This window comes from Hemiscyllium ocellatum, chromosome 8 (assembly GCF_020745735.1).
Source record: "Hemiscyllium ocellatum isolate sHemOce1 chromosome 8, sHemOce1.pat.X.cur, whole genome shotgun sequence".
Lineage (NCBI taxonomy): Eukaryota > Metazoa > Chordata > Chondrichthyes > Orectolobiformes > Hemiscylliidae > Hemiscyllium > Hemiscyllium ocellatum.
The window spans coordinates 27,498,218-27,518,960 of NC_083408.1; the positions used below are offsets into that span (position 1 = coordinate 27,498,218).

The following is a 20,743-nucleotide window of genomic DNA, read 5'->3' on the forward strand; positions in this document are numbered from 1 at the left end:
CCAGACAAGAGCTTGTTCATTAACAGCAAATTGGCTGTGTACTTGGTTTTAGCTCATAGTATTTGTTTAAGCAGCAGCCCTTTGAGCAGATGTGATGATTTGAAAGATGTGGTGTGTCTTATTTGCAGGCAGAGAACCAGGAGAGTAAAGAGACTGAGAGCTGCTCATCTGACGAAGAAACAATAGGAGTGCAGACTTCACTGAGACAACGTCATCAAGGTGAGAAAGGATGAGTGACAGCAGAGTATGGTGCAGTGTGTATTAGTGTCGCAATCTGGTGTGTATTAGTGATGCAGTCCGGTGAGTTATTGTATCATAGTTTGATGTGATGTGCTGTAGTATCCCAGCTCGACACAGTGTACCATGTGTGTCCCAGTGTGACATGGTTGTGATAGTGTCCCAGTGTGATGCGGTGTGTAATAGTGCCCAAGTGCGACATAGTGTGTAATAGTGTCCCAGTGTGATGCAATGTGTAGTAGTGTCCTAGTGCAATGCAATGTGTCCTAGTGTCCCAGTGCAAAGCAGTGTGTAATAGTGACACAAGGGGCAACGTTTTCACGCGGAGGGTGGTACGTGTATGGAATGAGCTGCCAGAGGATGTGGTGGAGCCTGGTAAAATTGCAACATTTAAGAGGCATTTGGATGGGTATATGAATAGGAAGGGTTTGGAGGGATATGGGTCGGGTGCTGGCAGGTGGGACTAGATTGGGTTGGGATATCTGGTCGGTATGGACAGGTTGGACTGAAGGGTCTGTTTTCATGCCGTACATTTCTATGACTCTATGACTCTAGTTGTAATAGTGTCCCACTGCAACGTGGTGTGTAATAGTGTCCCAGTGTGACGTGGTGTGTAATAAAGTCCCATTGCGAGATGGTGTGTAATAATGTCCCAGTGCAACATGGTGTGTAATAGTGACCCACTGCGACGTGATATGTACTGGTGTCCCAGTGCAACGCAGTGTGTACTAGTGTCCCAGTGCAACATGGTATGTAATAGTGACCCAATGCGACACGATATGTAATAGTGTCCCAATGTGACATGGAGTGTACTAGTGTCCCATTGCGATGTGGTATCTAATAGTGTACCAGTACGAAGCGGTGTGTAATAGTGTCCTAGTTCAACGTGGTGTGTAATAGTGACCCAGTGCGACACGTTATGTACTAGTGTCCCAGTGTGACGCAGTGTGTACTAGTGTCCCAATGTGACATGGTGTGTAATCGTGACCCAGTGCGACGCGGTGTGTAATCATGACCCAGTGCGACGCAATGTGTAATAGTGTCCCAATTCGATGCAGTATGTACTAGTGTCCCAGTGCAATGCAAGGTGTACTAGTGTCTCAGTGCAACGCAGTGTGTACTAGTGTCTCAGTGCGGCATGGTATGTAATAGTGACCCAGTGCAACATGGTGTGTAATAGTGTCCCAATTCGATGCAGTGTGTACTAGTGTCCCAGTACGACATGGTGTGTAATAGTGACCCAGTGCGATGCGGTGTGGGTAATAGTGACCCAGTGCGACGTGGTATGTTAACGGTGTCCAAGTGCGACATGGTGTGTAATTGTGTCCCAGTGCGGCATGGTGTGTAATAATGTCCCAGTGCGACGTGATGTGTACTAGGGTCCCAAGCAATGCAGTGTGCACTAGTGTCCCAGTGCAACATGGCATGTAATAGTGACCCAATGCGACACGATGTGTAATAGTGTCCCAATGTGACATGGAGTGTAATAGTGACCCAGTGTGATGCGGTGTGTAATAGTGTCCCAGTGCAATGCAGTGTGTAATAGTGTCCCAATTCGATGCAGTGTGTACTAGTGTCCCAGTGCGACAAGGTGTGTAATAGTGACATAATGTGATGCGATGTGTAATAGTGACCAAGTGCAACACAATGCGTACTAGTGTCCCAGTGCAACACTGTGTGTACTAGTGTCCCAGTGCGACATGGTGTGTAATAGTGACCCACTGTGACACAGTGTGAAATAGTGTCCCAGTGCGACATGGTGTGTAATAGTGTCCCATTGCGACGTGGTGTGTAATAAAGTCCCATTGCGAGATGGCGTGTAATAGTGTCCCAGTGCAACGCAATGTGTACTAGCGTCCCAGTGCAATGCAGTGTGTAGTAGTGTCCCAGTGCAACATGGTGTTTAATAGTGACCCAGTGCGACGTGGTGTGTAATAGATTCCCAATTTGATGCAGTATGTACTAGTGTCCCAGTGCAATGCAGTGTGTACTAGTTTCCCAGTACGAAGCGATGTGTAATAGTGTCCCAGTGCGACGTGGTGTGTTAATAGTGTCTCAGTATGACACGGTGTGTAATAGTGACATAGTGTGATGTGATGTGTAATAGTGACCAAGTGCAACGCAATGTATACTAGTGTCTTAGTGTAACACAGTGTGTACTAGCGTCCCAGTGTGACATGGTGTGTAATAGTGACCCACTGTGACGCAGTGTGAAATAGTGTCCCAGTGCGACGTGGCGTGTAATAGTGTCCCAATTCGATGCAGTGTGTACTAGTGTCCCAGTGCAATGCAGTGTGTACAAGTGTTCCAGTGTGACATAGTATGCAATAGTGACCTAGTGCAACGTGGTGTGTAATAGTGTCCCAATTCGATGCAGTGTGTACTAGTGTCCCAGTGCAATGCAGTGTGTACTAGTTTCCCAGTACGAAGCGTTGTGTAATAGTGTCCCAGTGCGACATGGTGTGTAATAGTGTCCCAATTCGATGCAGTGTGTACTAGTGTCCCAGTGCGACACAGTGTGTACAGTGTCCCAGTAGGACATGGTGTGTAATAGTGACCTAGTGCAACGCGCTGTGTAATAGTGTCCCAGTGCGACATGGTGTGTAATAGTGACCTAGTGTGACGTGGTGTGTAATAGTGACCCAGTGCAGGCAGTGTGTACAGTGTCCCAGTACAACATGTTGTGTAATAGTGACCCAGTGCAACGCAATGTGTACTAGCGTCCCAGTGCAACGCGGTGTGTACTAGTGACCCAGTGCGACATATTGTGTAATAGTGACCCAGTGCGACGTGGTGTGTAATAGTGTCCAATTTGATGCAGTATGTACAAGTGTCCCAGTGCAATGCAGTGTGTACTGGTGTCATAGTACGACATGGTGTGTAATAGTGTCCCAGTGCGAAGCGATGTGTAATAGTGTCCCAGTGCGACGTGGTGTGTTAATAGTGTCCTAGTGTGACATGGTGTGTAATAGTGTTCCATTGCGAAGCTGTGTGTACTAGTGCCCAATTGCGATGCAGTATGTACTAGTGTCCCAGTGCGACACAGTGTGTACCAGTGTTCCAATATGACATGGTGTGTAATAGTGATTCAGTCCGACGCGATGTGTACTAGTGTCCCAGTGCAATGCAGTGTGTACTAGTGTCCCAGTGCGACACGATGTGTAATAGTGACCCAGTGCGATGCAGTGTGTAATAGTGACCAAGTGCGACACTAAGTGTACTAGTGTACCAGTGCACCACAGTGTGTACAGTGTCCAATTACAACATGGTGATTATAGTGACCTCGTGTGATGCAGTGTGTAATAGTGACCCAGTGCAACGCAATGTGTACTAGTGCCCCAGTGCAATGCGGTGTGTACTAGTGTCCCAGTGCGACTGATGTGTAATAGTGTCCTGGCTTTACGGAGTATGTAATAGTGTCCCAGTGCGACACAGTGTGTACCAGTGTCCCAGTATGACATGGTATGTAATAGTGTCCCAGTGCAACGCGGTGTGTACTAGTGTCCCAGTGCGACATGGTGTGTAATAATATCCCAGTGCGATGCAATGTGTAATAGAGTCCCATTGCGACGTGGTGTGTAATAGTGACCCAGTGCAACGCAATGTGTACTAGTGTACCAGTGTGAATGGTGTGTAATAGTGAGCCAGTGCGATGAGGTGTGTACTAGTGTCCCAGTGAGATGCAGTGTGTAATAGTGACCCAGTGAGACATGGTGTGTACTAGTGTCCCAGTGCGATGCAGTGTGCAATAATGTCCCAGTGCGATGCAGTGTGTACTAGTGTCCCATTGCGACACGGTGTGTACTAGTGTCCCAGTGTGACACGGTGTGTAATAGTGTCCCAGTGGGACGCAGTCTGTAATAGTATCCCATTGCAATGTGGTGTGTAACAGTACCCTAGTGTGACGTGGTCTGTAATAGTATCCCCGTGAGACACGGTGTGTAATTTTGTCCCATTGCGACGTGGTGTGTAACAGTGTCCCTTTGCGATGCAGTGTGTAATAGTGTCCCAGTACAAAATGATGTGTGATAGTGTCCCAGTGTGACGTGGTGTGTAAAGTGTCCCAGTGCAATGTGGTGTGTAATAGTGTCCTAGTGCGACATTGTGTGTAATAGTGTCCCAGTGCGACACAGTGCGTAATAGTGTTCCAATTCGACGTGGTGTGTAATGTCCCAGTGCGACATGGTGTGTAATAGTGACCCAGTGCGACGCGATGTGTACTAGTGTACCAGTGCGAATGGTGTGTAATAGTGAGCCAGTGCGATGCAGTGTGTAATAGTGTCCTAGTGCGATGTGGTGTGTAATACTGTCCCAGTGTGACATGGTGAGTGCTAGTATCCTAGTGCGACATGGTGTGTACTAGTGTCCCAGTGAGACATGGTGTGTAATAGTGTCACAGTACGACATGGTGTGTAATAGTGTCACAGTATGACATGGCGTGTAATAATGTCACAGTGCGACATAGTGTGTAATGGTGTCCCATTGCGACGCGCTGTGTAATAGTGTCCCATTGCGACGTGGTGTGTAATAGTATCCCAGTGCGACACGGTGTGTAATAGTATCCCATTGCGATGTGGTGTGTAATAGTGTCCCAGTGCGACACAGTGTGTAGTTTTGTCCCAGTGCGATACAGTGTGTAATAGTGTCCCAGTGGGATGCAGTCTGTAATAGTATCCCATTGCAATGTGGTGTGTAACAGTACCCTAGTGTGACGTGGTCTGTAATAGTATCCCAGTGAGACACGGTGTGTAATTTTGTCCCATTGCGATGCGGTGTGTAATAATGTCCTAGTGTGGCGCGGTCTGTAATAGTGTCCCAGTGCGATGCGGTGTGTAATTTTGTCCCACTGCGATGTGGTGTATAATAGAGTCCCAGTGTGAAACTATGTGTAATTTTGTCCCAGTGCGGTGCGTTGTGTAATAGTGCCCCAGTGCGATGCGGTCTGTAATAGTGTCCCAGTGCGTCGTGATATGTAATAGTGCCCCAGTGCGACGCATTGTATAATGGTGGCCCAGTGCAACGTGGTGTGTAATAGTGCCCCAGTGTGATGCGTTGTGTAATAGTCTCTATGTGCGACGTGGTCTGTAATAGTGTCCCAGTGCGACGCGGTCTGTAATAGTGCCCAAGTGCGACACAGTGTGTAATAGTGTCCCAGTGCAATGTGATCCGTAATAGTGTCTCAGTGCGATGCGGTCTGTAATAGTATCCCAATGCGACGTGGCCTGTAATAGTGTCCCAGTGCAATGTGATCCGTAATAGTGTCTCAGTGCGATGCGGTCTGTAATAGTATCCCAATGCGACGTGGCCTGTAATAGTGTCCCAGAGCGATGTGGTCTGTAATAGTGTCTTAGTGCGATGCGGTCTGTAATAGTGTCTCAGTGCGATGCAGTGTGTAATAGTGTCTCAGTGCAATGCGGTGTGTATTCCTGTGCAGTAACACAGTGTGATTTGTGCTCACAGCCAAGACTGAGAAGAACAGCCCGAAGGTTAATCTCCTGGAAAGTCGGACAGCCCAAGTGCGCAGGCAGCCAGCGGGCACACGGGGCAAGATATCCCTCTCAGTCAGTGAGCCGTCGGTGAGGAAATCATTGCACAATCTTCACAGCACACCCAATTCTGTCCAGCTCTCCCTCCCTCCCTCACTCCCTTCTTCCCCCATGCTTTCTCTCCTCGTTCTTCTCTTGCGTCCCTCTTCCTCACCTCCTTCCACGCTTCGGAGAGAGTGTCTTTAGTTCATTGTGGGGTAGATGGGCAGAGGTTCTCAGAGAGAGACAGTAGCTTGTTCCTGTGGATGAGAATGAGGGGATAATTGGAATCCAGGCAGTGTCAATGTAAAGGCTCACATCGTGGGGGAAAAGGGAAGCTGCCAAGTTCCAGAATTTATACTGATGGGTGTGTTTTGTTTTTGTTGGCCATCAGGTGGAGAGTGAGACCACCGTTGACCATCCCCAGGCAGACAGTCCAAGTCGGAGGGTCAACAAACCACGGAGAAGCCGGTCCATGCGCCGTGGGACAACTGAGATCCAGTACTCCTCACCCAGCCGTCCTGACGAGGACTTCAACAGAGCAACAATCGAGGACAGCCAGAGTGACATCAACTCCTCGTACTCTGATCTCTGCCAGCAGGCCAAGGTACACTAACCCCTGGAATCATAGAATCCCTGCAGTGCTGTAAGAGGCGATTCGACCCCATCGAGTCTCCACTGACTCTCCGAACAGCATCCAATCCAAACCCAGCTTTCCCACCCCCACCCCGACTCTATCCCCGTAACACCACATTTACAATGCCAATCCACCTAACCCTGCAGATCCCAGGACACTACGGGACAGTTTCCCATGGCCAATCCAGCTAACCTGCACATCGGTAGTAACCCTTCCTCATGTACTTTGTTACATCTCTTTCTGTTTCGTATGATATGCAGATCCTCTGCGTAGCCAGCAGGTCCCAGACCGAGGAAACACAGAGTAGGCTGGAGAAATTCAGCAGCTCTGACAGCAACTGTGAAGAGAGAAACAGTGTCAACTTTTCAAGTCCAGTATGACTCTTCCTCAGAACTTGATGAAGGATCCATTCCCTCTTTTTCTCATGAGCACATTAAAGCAAAAACATTTTTTTTGTAGCCCCCTTTCAGTTCTGAAGAAGTCATACTGGGCTGTAATGAGAACTGATTTCTCCAGTATTCTCTGTGTTTGTTTCACAATTCCAGCATCAGCAGTATTGTACTTTATGATGCATGTTTTGTGCTGGTTATCCCAGAACAGCTGAATGATGTACAATCACAGAATAGAATAGAATCCGTGCAGTGTGGAAACAGGCCATTTGGCCCAACAAGTCCACACCAACCCTCCAAACAGTATCCCACCCAGACCCATTCCCATACCATATTACTCTGCATTTCCCATGACTATTGCACCTAAGCTACACATCCCTGAACATTTTAGGGCAACTTAGCATGGCCAATCCGCCCTAACCTGCACATCTTTAGATTGAGGGAGGAAACCCACGTGGATATGGGGAGAATGTGCAAACTCCACACCGACAGTCGCCCGATGCTGGATTCAAACCCGGGTTTTTGGTGCTGTGAGGCAGCAATGCTAACCACTGAGCCACCGTGCCATTCTATCAGGTCAGTTCCCCAGTTCAAATGTGAGTGGGTCAAAGACTCTCTCCTTGAAGACTGGGATGATCCCAGTCAGTTAGTAACACTGAAGAAATATTCCTGTGGTCCCCAGTTCTGCTCAGTATTTGTCTGTCACTCACCTGGAAAGCTGTGTTCTATCCATCTGCTCTGGGGCTGGTTATCAGAGCTGGTGATAATCTAATCTTTGATTCTCCATTCCTCTTACAATGTCATGCTCGCTCCCCATACCCCGTCGCTGGAGATGAGTTCTGTATCAGGACCATGTTTGCACCATTTTCCCTGCTTCCCACTCCAACAGAATTCCCACAGCCTGTCGAGTCTTCCTTTCGCCCCATGAATTATTCCTAGATGTTAGTTGGACGTCAGAGGGGTCTGTGAGGACAGCTCTGACTTTCACGAGTGGAACCCAAGCAATTAACTATTCGCAGAAAACCACTACCATTCCATCCCCACTCCCAATTCTGCTAGTGGTATCAGAGAGCTGTGTGTGAGTATCTGATTGGGCAAACAAAGAGTGCAGGTAGGAACAAGCAAGTTTGAATAAATAATGACCAAAGCTCCCCAGTGCTGGAGTTTCCCTCCTTTCATGTCTGGGTCTGTTGTACACACATTAGTAAAGATTAATTAGTCTGATTAGTGAGTGACTACATTATTATTATATCATGTATTACACCTCACTGGAAATCAAGCCCCATCATTCTCCGAAAAGCTAAAGATTTTAAAAGGCGTAGAAGGATTCCCCAATACCACCTGTAAATTCCCCGTGTCTTTTAGATCCAGACAGATAGCCTCTATTCCTGACGAAGGGCTTTTGCCCAAAACGTTGATTTTCCTGCTCCCTGACCTGCTGTGCTTTTCCAACACCACTCTAATCTCGGCTCTGGTTTCCAGCATCTGCAGTCCTTGGTTTTACCTGACAGAAATGATGGACCAGGTTTCTGGTGCTTAACAAAAATGATTAATTGTTACAAGTACTTAGACTCTAGCTCCAAGACCTTGTTCTTTCTTCTTTGATAAAAATCATACAACACCAGGTTGTAGTTCAACAGGTTTATTTGGAAGCACTAGCTTTCGGAAACACTGCTCCTTGACAACCACCTGATGAAAGTCATGATTTGGAGGAGCTGGTGTTGGACTGCAGTGAACAAAGTTAAAAATCATACAATACCAGGTTATAGTCCAACAGATTTATTTGGAAGCACTAGCTGTCAGAGCGCTGCTCCTTCATCAGGTGGATGAGAAGCAGTGCTTCGAAAGCTAGTGCTTCCAAATAAACCTGTTGAACTATAAACTGGTGTTGTGTGATTTTTAATTTGTCCACCTCAGTCCAACACTGGCTCCTCCACACTATTACTTCTTTGCTGAAAATGTGTTGCTGGAAAAGCGCAGCAGGTCAGGCAGCATCCAAGGAACAGGAAATTCGACGTTTCGGGCATAAGCCCTTCATCAGGAAAAATCCTATTACTTCATTGGGCAATTTCTGTATTCTTACATTCTTGCCCTATGCCAGAGACAGCTGAACCCTACTACACCAATTGGGGGAGCTATTAACCAAGGTAAGAAGGTTTGCTGCATCTGTTAAACTGCATGGACCTACACAGGGAGGAGAATGTGAAGAAGAAACCAGAAACCTAAAAACTGCAGCTAGAGTCTTTGTGTCTGCACTGTGGCCTGTTATTCCTGTGGTGTCATTACTCCCTTAACTGTGTAACTATCTCAAGACCTGGATTAATGATTTTGAATCCCACCAAGGGGGTTTGACGATATCAGTTCAGAAGATAAATTGGAGAAATGTAAATCAGCAAAGGTAACCAGGTTGTCAGATTGTCATAAAAACTCCCACAGTTCATGGTAGGGCCCTGGGGAGTGTTGTCACAGAGAGACCTAGGAGGTTCCGCTGTAGTTCCTTGAAACTGGCATCACACTTAGACAGGTGGTGAAGAAGGTATTTGGTACGTGTGCCCCCGTCGGTCAGAGCACTGAGTGCAGGAGTTGGGATGTCATGTTACAGCTGTACAAGACACTGGTGAAGCCACATTTGGAAAATTGCATGCAATTCTGGTCTGCCTGCTTTAGGAAAAATATTAAACAGCAAAAGAGATTTGCAAGGATGTTACCGAGGTTGGAGAGTTTGAGTTACAAGGAGAGGCTGGATAGGTTGGGACTATTTTATCTGGAATGTAGGACATTGAGTGATTCTTCCACAACAACCTGAACTACTTTTGATTCCAGGTCTCTCACCATTCTTGGTTTAATCTGAACGACCACCTTAGATGTGGACAGTGCAAAGCCAATGACCTGTCAATAAGCTTATAGAAACTGACAGTGCTGGGGGAACAGAGTCAGTTTGAATAATTTTTCCAATAAAAGGGACTGCCCTACATCAAACAGGCCTCTTCAGAAAGAACTAATACCAACACTAAAGAGTAGCTTGACCTTTCTCTGGAGAAGTTGGTCCTTTCAGTTCACTTTTCCACATTGCACACTGCCTGAAAATCCCGTTACAGTCAGTTCACTTTATCCAGTACTTGTTTGGCCTGACAATTCATTCTGTTGTCGCTATATGATGGTCTCCAAGTATTGCAAGCCCCTAATGAAAAAGTTACTTCTTTGTGCATCCCAGGATGGTGTTTTCTCTGAGTCACATCCCTCTCCCTGTTGTCCTACCCCACTGTAGGATAGACGGAAAGCGCTGCAGGAAATGATCCAGCTCTATCAGTTCTATAACACCTGCAATGACTTTGACTCCTGGATGAAGGACAAGGAGAATGGTTTCAAAACATTTGAACCCAAGTCAGATAATGTGGAAGTCATGCAAAGGAAATATGAGGTTTGTTAATCCTATACTGAGTGCTGAATCTCTGTTGCCTGCCTCCTGATGAACCCTTGTACATCTTACACTGTGTCTCCATACCTGTGTGTCTCTGGCTCTCTCTCGAAGCCCCATACATATCACCCAGCATCTCCAAATGTAATCTCTTTTGTGCATGTGTGTGTGTCTCTCTCTCTCTATCTGTAACCCCCTGTATATCTCACCCAGCACCTCCTTACCTAATCTGTGTTGTCTCTCTCTCTCTCTGTGACCCTTCCTCCTTAATAACACTCCCAAATTTCTCCAGATTTCAGTCTTTGTCTCCATATATTATTATTCTGCTGGACCGAATGGTTGCTGTCAAGCTAATACCACTGACTGGGATGCTTTCGTATTTCAGAACTTCTTGACAGAGTTGGCTGCTGGGAAAGGCCGGCTGGATGAGATTAACCAACTGGTGGATGAGTTTGTTAAAAACCGACATAGCAAGGAACAAGAAATCAGAGCAAAGCAGCGTGAGATGCATACGAGGTAAAATCTCGTTAAGTGGGTACCTCACTTCTCCACCAGGTGGTGCTGTTACTCCGTAGGACGGACGGCAGTAATCAAGTCTGTATGGTTTAGCATTGGATGCGGGCTTCACTGGTTGTAATGTTGAAGGGCTCACACTATAGCCTGCACTGGCTGAGGTTTTTGATCCAGAAGGTACAACAGATTTCCACAACCTGCAAGAAGGCAGGAGGATTGGTACATCTATTAGCATCAAGACAGTTGACCTGAGCTTACAAAGGGTGCTCGGCACCGAGTGAGATTCAGAGGGTACCATAGACATGATACAGCACAGAAGGGGGCCATTCAAGTTTATGCCCTTTTTAAATGGTGATGCTGGAAACGCAGTACACCAATTGGAGACAAAGTTATGTTTTGTCACAGACTTGTTACATCCCATTGTGTCTGCACTGGCTTTCTGAGCATTTTAACTTAGTACCAATACCTATCTATTCCCAATTACCCCGTGCATTGTTTCAGTTTAAATAATCATCCAATGCCCTCTTGAATGCCTCAGTTGAACCAGCTTCCAGGCAGATCCTATTTCTTTCCTATATTTGCTTCTTTTGCAAAATACTTCAACACTGTGCCCTTTCATTCTCGATCCATTTATGAGTGGAAGCAGTGTTGCCATACACTCTGTCCAGGCCCCTCATAAAAACATAGAAAATAGATGCAGGAATGGGTCATTTGGCCTTTTGGGCCCTTTGAGCCTGCACCTTCAATATAATCATGGCTGATCATTGCACTCTCAGTATCCTATTCCCACTTTCTTTCCATACTTCTTGATCCCGTTAGCCTTACGGCCAGCTCCCTCTTGAATATTTCTAATGAACAGGCTGCAACAGCTTCCTGTGGCAGAGAATTCCACAGGTTCACAACTCTCTTGAGTGGAGAAATTCTTCTTCATCTCAGTCCTGAACGGTTTACGCCTTATTCTTAGATTGCGACCCCTAGTTCTGGAGTTCCTCAATATCGGGAACATTCTTCCTACATCTAGCCTGTCCAGTCCTATCAGGATTCTACATGTTTCTATGAGATTTCCCCCCCCCCCCCCCCCCATTCTTCTAAATTCTAGCGAATACAAGCCCAGTTGATTTGGTTTTTCCCTTATATATCAGTCTTGCCATCCCAGGAATCAGTCTAGTGAACCTTTGCTGGACTCCCTTCCTCAGACCAGGAAACCAAAACTGCACACAATACTCAAGTGTGGCCTTACCAAGGCCCTGTATAACTGCAGCAAGACATCCTTACTGCGATACTCAAATCCTTTCGCTATGAAGGACAGCACGCCATTAGCTTTCCTCACTGCCTGCTGCACCTGTGTGCCAACCTTCAGAGTCTGTTCCACCACGATACCCAGGTCTCATTGCATCTCATCTTTTCCTAAATTGCCACCATTCAGATAATAATCTGTCTTCCTGTTTTTTGCAGCCAAAATGGGTAACCTCACATTATCCACATTAGATTGCATTTGCCAAGTATTTGCCCACTCGGCCAGCCTGTCCAAGTCACCCTGCAGCCTCTTAACATCCTCCTCACAGCACACACTGCCACCCAGCTTAGTGCCATCTGCAAATTTGGAGATATTGCATTCAATTCCTTCGTCCAAATCGTTAATGTATATTGTGAACATCTGGGGTCCCAGCACTGAGCCCTGCGGCACCCATTCATCACTGCCTGCCATTTATTCCAACTCTCTGCTTCCTGTCTGCCAATCAGTTCTCTATCCATGTGAATGCATTACCTCATATAACATGAGCTTTAACTTTCCTTACTAATCCCTTATGTGAAACCTTGTCAAAAGCCTTTTGGAAGTCCAGATACACAATATCTACTGATGCACCTTTGTCCACTTTACTGGTCACATCCTAAAAGATTCCAGATTTGTCAAGCATGATTTCCCTTTACTGAATCCATGCTTACTCGGACTGGTTCTGTCACAGCTTTCCAAATGCTCAGTTATTGCATTCTTAATAATTGACTCCAGCATTTTCCCCACCGCCAATGTCAGGCTAATTGGCCGATAATTCCCCATTTCCTCTCTCCCTCCTTTTTTAAAGAGTGGAGTTACGTTGGCTAATCTCCAGTCCATTGAAACTCTTCCAGAGTCTACAAAATGCTGGAAAATGATCAACAAAGCATCTGTTATTTCCAGGGCCACTTCCTTAAGTACTTGGGATGTAGAGCGTCAAGCCATGGGGATCTATCGGGTTTTAACCCCATCAGTTTTCCTAAAAGCATTTCCTGACTAATAAGGATTTTGTTCAATTCCTTCTTCGTGCTTGACCTCTATCCCCCAGCATTTCCTGAAGATTATTTATACCCTCCTTAGTGAAAACATATCCAAAGTATTTGTTTAACTGGTCTGCCATCTCTTTGTTGTCCATTATGAATTCACCTGATTTTGAGAAATTCTATCAAATCTCCTCTTAATTTCCTGCTCTCCACTGAAAACAGTCCCAATTTCTGCAATCAATCCTCAGAGTTATAATGTTTCACCCCTGCGATCATTCTTGAAGATCTCTCCTGCACTATCTCCAATGCATTAACATCCTTTCTATAGTTTTGTGTCCAGAACTATGCACAATTCTCCAGTTAAGTTCAAACCAGTACTTTATGTAAATTCTTCTGCCATTGTATGCTATGTTCCTATTAATGAAGTCTAAAATACTATATGCTTGACAAGAGAAATATATTGACAGAAAGGTTAGTCACATGAAACCAAAGAATACAGTAATGGGGCAAGTTAAGAATCTTCCTTTGGTCCCACATGGCAATCTCTTCAGTAATTTAACCTCTTCTTTACTCTAGCCCTGTCACTGATTTTTCCCTTTTTTGCATGATGTCCTTTGATCAAAATCCACTACATTTATCACACTTCCCATCTTTCATTGAGAAGTCACTGACCTGAAGTAGTAATGGGCTGAATTGCCTTCTTCTGCACTGGAACAAATCTTCGATTTAACTCTGTTATCCTCTTCACAGGAACTGCCAGTCTTGCTGAGTATTTCCACAATCCTCTGCCTTTGTTTTGGATTCTTGACATCCACAGCATTCGGATTTTGTATTAGTCTGGCACGAGTTGCGCTCAAGTAATCCAAGCTGCCTCTACTCTATTAACTCCTGCTTGTCCCACCAACTCTCAATTTTCTGCTAAATAAATCTTTCTAAAAGCTTCTCCACCTCCTTTTACTGCTTCATCCTGCTCTCTTCTCCTTCATTGTCCATGGGGAGCTGTGGGTCTGCTTGTCTTTCTGTTCCTCTTCAGCAACTGTCCACAAAGCATCTCCTCTTTGACCACGGCTCAGTGCTGCATCATATCTGACTTCCAGACTTTGAAGTCAATTCACAAGGGAAAGATTCCTGCCCCGCCTCTGCAATATGATTAAATTAACTTAAATGTGTCTGCCTGACCCTCATAACCCTTGTGTGTAGACCAGAACACTATCACTTCAGCTTTGATCATTCTGGTGAAGAGTCACCGGACTCAAAACATTAACTCTGTGTGTGTGTCTCTCTCTCTCACGCTCCACAGATGCTGTCAAAGCAGCTGAGTTTTCCCAGCAATTTCTGTTTTTGTTTCAGCCTCAGCTTTGTTTCACTGTGAGAAGGATTGGTGACCCTCTGAGGGCAGGAATTTTTCATCTCCACCTTAATTATAAACTAGTTCTAGAATCTCCGACCAGAACAGATATCCTCTCAATGTCTACCACTTTATTCCTCCATGGCATGTGAGTGTCACTGGCGATTAGTGCATGCCCCTAATTGCCCTCAAACTGAGTAGTTTGCCCAGAGGGCAGATAAGAGTCAGCCACATTGCTGTGAGTCTAGAGTAACCTGTAGGCTAAACCAGGAAAAGATGGTAGTAAAGGAGGTAGCTATGAAGAAAGATAGGATAGACTGGTTTGTCTTCACTGGAATGCAGGAGGCTGAGGGGTGACCTGATCGAAGTTTACAACATGGTGAATGGCTTGGAATGAGCTGGAAGTATGAGGTTTTTTCCCAGGGTGGAGGTGTCAAGCACTGGGGGCTACAGGTTCAAGGTGCGAGGGGGCAACGTTTAAAAGAGATGTGCAAGGCAAGTATTTCACACAAAGGGTAATGAGTACCTGGAGCGTGTTGCCGGTGGAGGGGGTGAAAGCAGACACAATAGCAGCATTAAGAAGCATCTGGACAAATACATGAATAGGAAGGGAATATATGGATACGCATCCTGTAAGTGAAGACAATTTTGATATGGAAGGGGAAGATGTAGCGGCACAGGCTTGGAGAGCCAAAGGGCCTTTCCTGTGCTGTATTGTTCTTTGTTCTTTGAGGTTGAATTGGTCACAGCAGATTTTCAAGGCTGGAACTTGGTTTCAAAGTTTGCGTGATTACTTTTGTAGGTGGGCACATATGTTGGTGCTGAAAGAGGAGAAGGGGAGGGAGCTGATCGGCACAGCGGACGTCAAGTCATTTCTCCAGAAATGCCAAGACACGACAGCCCTGCTCCAAGAGAAACTGACCTTGCTCCCTGACACTGAGATCAGCAACAGCAAAAAGGCTGTGGATGAAGAGAGGCGTAAGCACGTTGCATCAGAGCGGGAGATCCAAGCACTGGAAACTCGAATCGAATACCTGACCAAAATGGCTCGCTCGTATGTACATCTTCATGAGGATTATTAGGCCCTTATTGATATTGTACATTGTTTTCTGTCTCTGCAGCTTCTATTTGCATTCATCAAAGAGAGGGAGCTTCCTTTGCAGAATCCACCGCTTAGAATTACAAGCAATCAACATCAAATGATGCATATACATTAAGTTCCTTCTGCACTGCCCCCATCAAACTCTACCAGGAGGGGTACTGTACAGGATTAGATACAGACTAAAGCCCCATCTTACACTGTTCCCAAACAAACGCTCCCAGAATAGGGACAGCATGGAGTTAAACACAGAGTAAAACCACCTCTACAACGTCCTCATCAAACTCTCCCAGGTCAGGCTTAGATTCACTCTAAACCCCTCTCTATACTGTCCCCATGAAACACTCCCAGGACAGAGACAGCATGGGGTTAGATACAGAGCAAAGGTCTCTCCACACTGTCCCAATCAAACTCTCCGAGGGCAAGATTAGTATCATTTCAATGCAGAGTGAAGCTTACTGACTTTCCATTTTGACATCAAACACTCCCAGGTTGAGTAGAATGCTGCATTAGAAGATATCATTCAGTGTTAAATACCAGAAGCAGAATCAATCTCAGTGTGTTTTGCTATTTTAATCTCACCTCCCCGTGTCTGACTATATCGCTCTCGTCCTCTCTCTCATCTGTTTACCACCTTAACCATTTAGAGTGTGCATCAGTGCTCTCACTGTTCACCTTCTTGATTATTGTCTGGCTGAGAAAGCTCTGCGTGTGACCTCCCTTCCGACTTGCGTTTATGTCTGCTGGGGTTTGAATCCTCTCCCAATGAAATCTGATCTCTCAGTTTTCCTTAGAATGGTGGTTTCTACAGGGTCCAACCTGCGGTCTCAAACTGAGTGCACTTGGCACCTTCCTACCTCCTGTCCCACCGTATCATCTGTAATGATCGCAGTTTGCTGCAAAGGATTTTTGCCCGTCTGCCATCATACAAACTCCAAAAACTACCATGAGCAGCAAACATAAGTGAGTGGTATTGACATTCAAGCAGAAGATTGAAGTATATCAATGATGTGAGAATGGAGACAGGCACAATCAGATAATTACTGGCTTTAGCCAGTGCGTTGATGTTTTTAGATAGATTTTTCAATGGATTTCGATGTCGCAAAGGTTTGGTCAGGGTTTACAGTGGCTATGCGTTCCTCTTGATTATCCAGGATATTCGAGTAGCTGGCACACTAATAAAATGTTTGCTGTGTATCACTGCCACACGCTCTGTTTTAGGCCTGTCCTGTAACTCGTACTGTGACGTGAAGATATCTGTGGGCTGACAGTGTTGTGCTCTCCTGTGTCTGATGATGTTACAGGATTAAGGACACCAATCCTGCAGAGAGTGCAGCGATCATGGAGCAGGTTCATGAGATGGAGGCCCTGCTGCACAGGGTGAAGGGTCAGGCCTCGCGGAGAAGGCAGCTCTTGTCGGACGCTTACAACCAGCAGCTGTACAGCCAGGAGAGCAAGGAGCTTCTCCTGTGGGCTGGGAACATGAAGGACAAGCTGAACAGCAAGGAGATGGGATTCGATGTTGGCTCTGCTGAAAACCTTCTGAAGGAACACAATGATCTACTGCTGGAGATCAACGCACATAAAATCAGGTAAGACAAGACCCAGAGAAGAGTCATTCCTCTTACTGTTAGCATCTGGTACCACCAAGGGGCAAAGAAAGGTTCATACACGGTTATATAAATAGAGGTTGTTGTTGAATGTCCACTTCCTCTCCAGCTCCATCCCTCAGCAAGACAGCCTGCTAGATCTCCAACTCCCCAGTACCATCTTCCATGTGGCTGTGTTTACTATAAACAACTTAAATCATTGTCATAGAGCCATACAGCATGGAAACAGACCCTTCAGTCTGAATCATCCTCACCGACTAAATATCCCAATCTGACCTAGTCCCATTTGCCAACATTTGGCCCATGTTCCTCCAAAACCTTCCTATTCATATACCCATCCGGATGCCTTTTAAATGTTGTAATTGTACCAGCCTCTGGCAGCCTCTGCCATGCACACACCACCCTTTGCTTGAAAATGTTACCCCTCACGTCCTTTTTAAGTCTTTCTTCTCTCACCTTAAGTCCTTATGCCCTTGAGTTTGGACTCCTCTACCCTGCAAAAAAGACCTTATCCATGCCCCTCATGATTTTATAAAGCTCTACAAGGTTAGCCCTCAGCCTCTAACCCTCCAGAGGCTGTGGGGGCCCAGTCTATTCAGCCTCTCTCTTTAGCTTAAATCCTCCAGTCTCGGTATCATTTTAGTAAATCTTTTCTGCACCCTCTCACATTTAACAACATTCTTCATAAAGAAAGGCGAGCTGAATTCTTCAGCTTCAAGGAATTGCTATGGGTGCTCCATATTGCCTCTACCCCACCCTGAAATACATCTACCTTGAACTCATAAAACAAGCTTTCACAGGCACAGCTAGAGAATTCCAAAGATTTACCAAGCCCTGAGTGAAGAAAGTACCAATTAAAAATTTGTCTAACTCCTCCTTAAATTTACTCACTGTCCCAGCATCCATCACATCTTCCACAGATTCACAACTCTTTGGGAGAAATGGTTTCTCCTCAACTCTGTTTTAAATTTGCTCCCCCTTATTCTAAAACCATCACCTCTCATCCTAGAATGGCCCACACAAGGAAGCATCCACTCCATGTCTATTTCATTGCCTTTTGTTCTTGCGTTGTGTCCCTTGGTACTAGGATGCCCCACCTCCAGCCCCAACCTGGAGAAACAGATTTTCAACATCCATCCATCGATCTCTTTCAAGAATGTTGTAAGTTTCAGTGGGATCGCTTCACAGTGTTCTAAACTGCAGAGAATACAGGCTCAGTCTGTTTAATCTCGCTTGGTATAGAGAGATTACCATCCCTGGGAGGTCATTCATTTGAGTCAAAATAAATGGGAAGGCAACTTGTTATCTTAGTGAGGAAAGACTTTGGGATGCTCCGGTGCTGAGGGATCTAGGTGTACTTGTTCCTGAGTTACAGAAAACTAGCCTGCAGTTAGAGCAGATAATAAAGAAAGGGAATTGAATATTGGCTCTTAGAACTAAAGGAATAGAATATAAAGGTAAGGAAGTATTATAACTATACAAGGCATTGGTGAGAGTATTGTGCACAGTTTTGGACCCCTTATTTGAGGAAAGATTGAGGCAGTTCAGAGGCGGTTCACTCGATTGGTCCCAGAGATGAGGGCTTTGTTGTATAAAGGGAGATTGAATAGTTTCAGCCTATACTCTCTGCTATTTAGAAGAATGAGGGGAGATCAAATTGAGGTATTTGGGATGATAAAAGGTATGGATAAAGTAGATGTAGAGCAGATGTGGGGCATTCTAGGAAGATAGGTCATAGTCTTAGGATAAGGGGAAGCAAATTTAAAATAGAGTTGAGGAGAAACCACTTCTCCGAAAGGGTTGTGAATCTGTCGAATCCGCTATCCCAGGTACAGTGGATGCTGGGACAGTGAGTAAATTTAAGGAGGAGTTAGACAAATATTTAATTGGTAATGTGTGAAGGGATGAGCATACCAGCCATGATTGAATGACAGAGCTGACTCGATGGGCTGAGTGGCCTAATTCTGCTCCTATATCTTATGAAATTATGAATCAGTCTCCATTGTATTCCCTTTATGAGTAATGTATCCCTTGTTAGGCTAGGAGACTGGAATTACACACGGCAGCCCCAGGTACAGCCTAACCAAGTTTTTATTCAATTGAAGCAAGAAACTTTGCTCCTGTACGTAAATCTCCTGGCAAGAAAAAAGGACTGACATACCATTTGCCTTCCAAATTGCAGATTGAAACTTCACATTAACGTCCAGTGAATTATGAAATCCCTTTGGACTTCAACACATCTCAATCTTAATTAATATCTTCTATTTATTGGGCCAAAGTTTGAGAAAAGGGAATGTTCTGATAGATCCTTCAGTGTCAATGTCTGGTTTTAAGTAAAGCTCAGGAGATCAGAGGATCAGGCGGTTACCTGGTTGGTGGGAAAGTGTCGGCATTGAAGTGAGATGCTGGGGACAGGGATGTGAAGCTGGTGGCTAAACTGATTGCAGGGAGTGCCAACTTAGAGTTCAAATGCATCTCTCTGTCTTATGAAAGGTTTGAGAAGTTGCACGAGCTGGGAGATCGGGTGATGAAGGGGAACAGTGTGGGTGAGGTCCCTCGCACGATGCAGAAAGTGATGGAGGTGCAGGCAGAGCTGGAGGCTGCGTGGAAGGAGCGGAACGCGAGGCTGCAGGAAGGGCTGGAGCTGCAGCAGTTCAACCGGGAGGCGGATCGCATCGAAGCGACTCTGGCTGGTCACGAAGCCTTCCTGAAGATCAACCATCTCGGGGTAATGTGCACTGTCCTGGGGGTGGGCTGGGAGAAGTCAGCCAAGTGGAAGAGATCAACCATGATCTTATTGACTGGTGGAGAAATGTCAAAGGGCTTCATTTCTCTCTACTTCTCTGTTCATAGTAGACTTCCTCGGTTAGCGTACAATATCCACTCGTAAACATGGAGATCTGAGAACTTAATCCCCCATTGCTGATAAATGTGAATGTTGGTGGATTGATGAAATGAATTAAAAGTTGCTGCTTTGTTAAAAACCCAAACAGCAAATGGATGTCCTCCAGAAGAAGGAGGAATACTATCCTACCTGATCTGAGGTACATTACCCCAATGCCATGTGACTTGATTTGAGTTCCAATGGGCTCAGACAGCAAGGGATGGATAATAGGTTAACATCTGCAGAAGGAATCGAGCTGGACTCCAACAAGGTTGAAAACTCTTAGCCCAGTTATAAATAAACTGCATGTGGTGCCTAAAGCAGACTGATAACTCCTATTTGTATTAATGCAGAGGAATGATACAGTAGGGTAAGGAAACATAGTTCTGCCAGTACAGTCACATCCCCTTCCCTCACCCCTTTCCCTTCTTCCCTTTGCCCCATCCCTTCGCCTCCTCCTCTAACTTCACCTCGCTCCTCCCTTCACTCCCTCTTCCCTCATTTTCCCTCGCCTCTTCCCTTCTTCTCTTTACTCCCTCCCCTTGCCCCACCTCCCCTCACCCCATCTTCCCCCTCCAGAGAATGTGGTTCTGGACTGATGAATTTCCTATTCCTTGGATGCTGCCTAAACTGCTGTGCTTTAACCAGCAACACATTTTCAACTATGAGATAGCTGACCAGATATCAGTTGAACTCCCCTGCTTTTCTTTAAAGTAATGACCTAGCATCTTGTACATCCATTTAAAAAGTCATTTGGAGTCTTGGTGTCCTCCCATTTGAGATTGTGTAACACATCCTCAATGGAGTGCCAGCCTGGGCGATGC

The 20,743-nt window shown here is 45.7% G+C and overlaps 1 protein-coding gene across 1 annotated transcript in view; it reads left to right on the forward strand.

Annotated features, from left to right (window-relative positions):
* Nucleotides 1–20,743, forward strand: part of sptbn5 (spectrin, beta, non-erythrocytic 5) — a 191,233-nt gene that overhangs the window by 34,026 nt on the left and 136,464 nt on the right. The window contains exons 12-19 of the mRNA XM_060828644.1: nucleotides 129–219; nucleotides 5,698–5,813; nucleotides 6,157–6,369; nucleotides 10,057–10,209; nucleotides 10,592–10,722; nucleotides 15,129–15,380; nucleotides 16,730–17,017; nucleotides 19,529–19,763. Coding sequence (XP_060684627.1) covers nucleotides 129–219; nucleotides 5,698–5,813; nucleotides 6,157–6,369; nucleotides 10,057–10,209; nucleotides 10,592–10,722; nucleotides 15,129–15,380; nucleotides 16,730–17,017; nucleotides 19,529–19,763 — 1,479 coding nt within the window. The remainder of the gene's footprint in view (nucleotides 1–128; nucleotides 220–5,697; nucleotides 5,814–6,156; nucleotides 6,370–10,056; nucleotides 10,210–10,591; nucleotides 10,723–15,128; nucleotides 15,381–16,729; nucleotides 17,018–19,528; nucleotides 19,764–20,743) is intronic.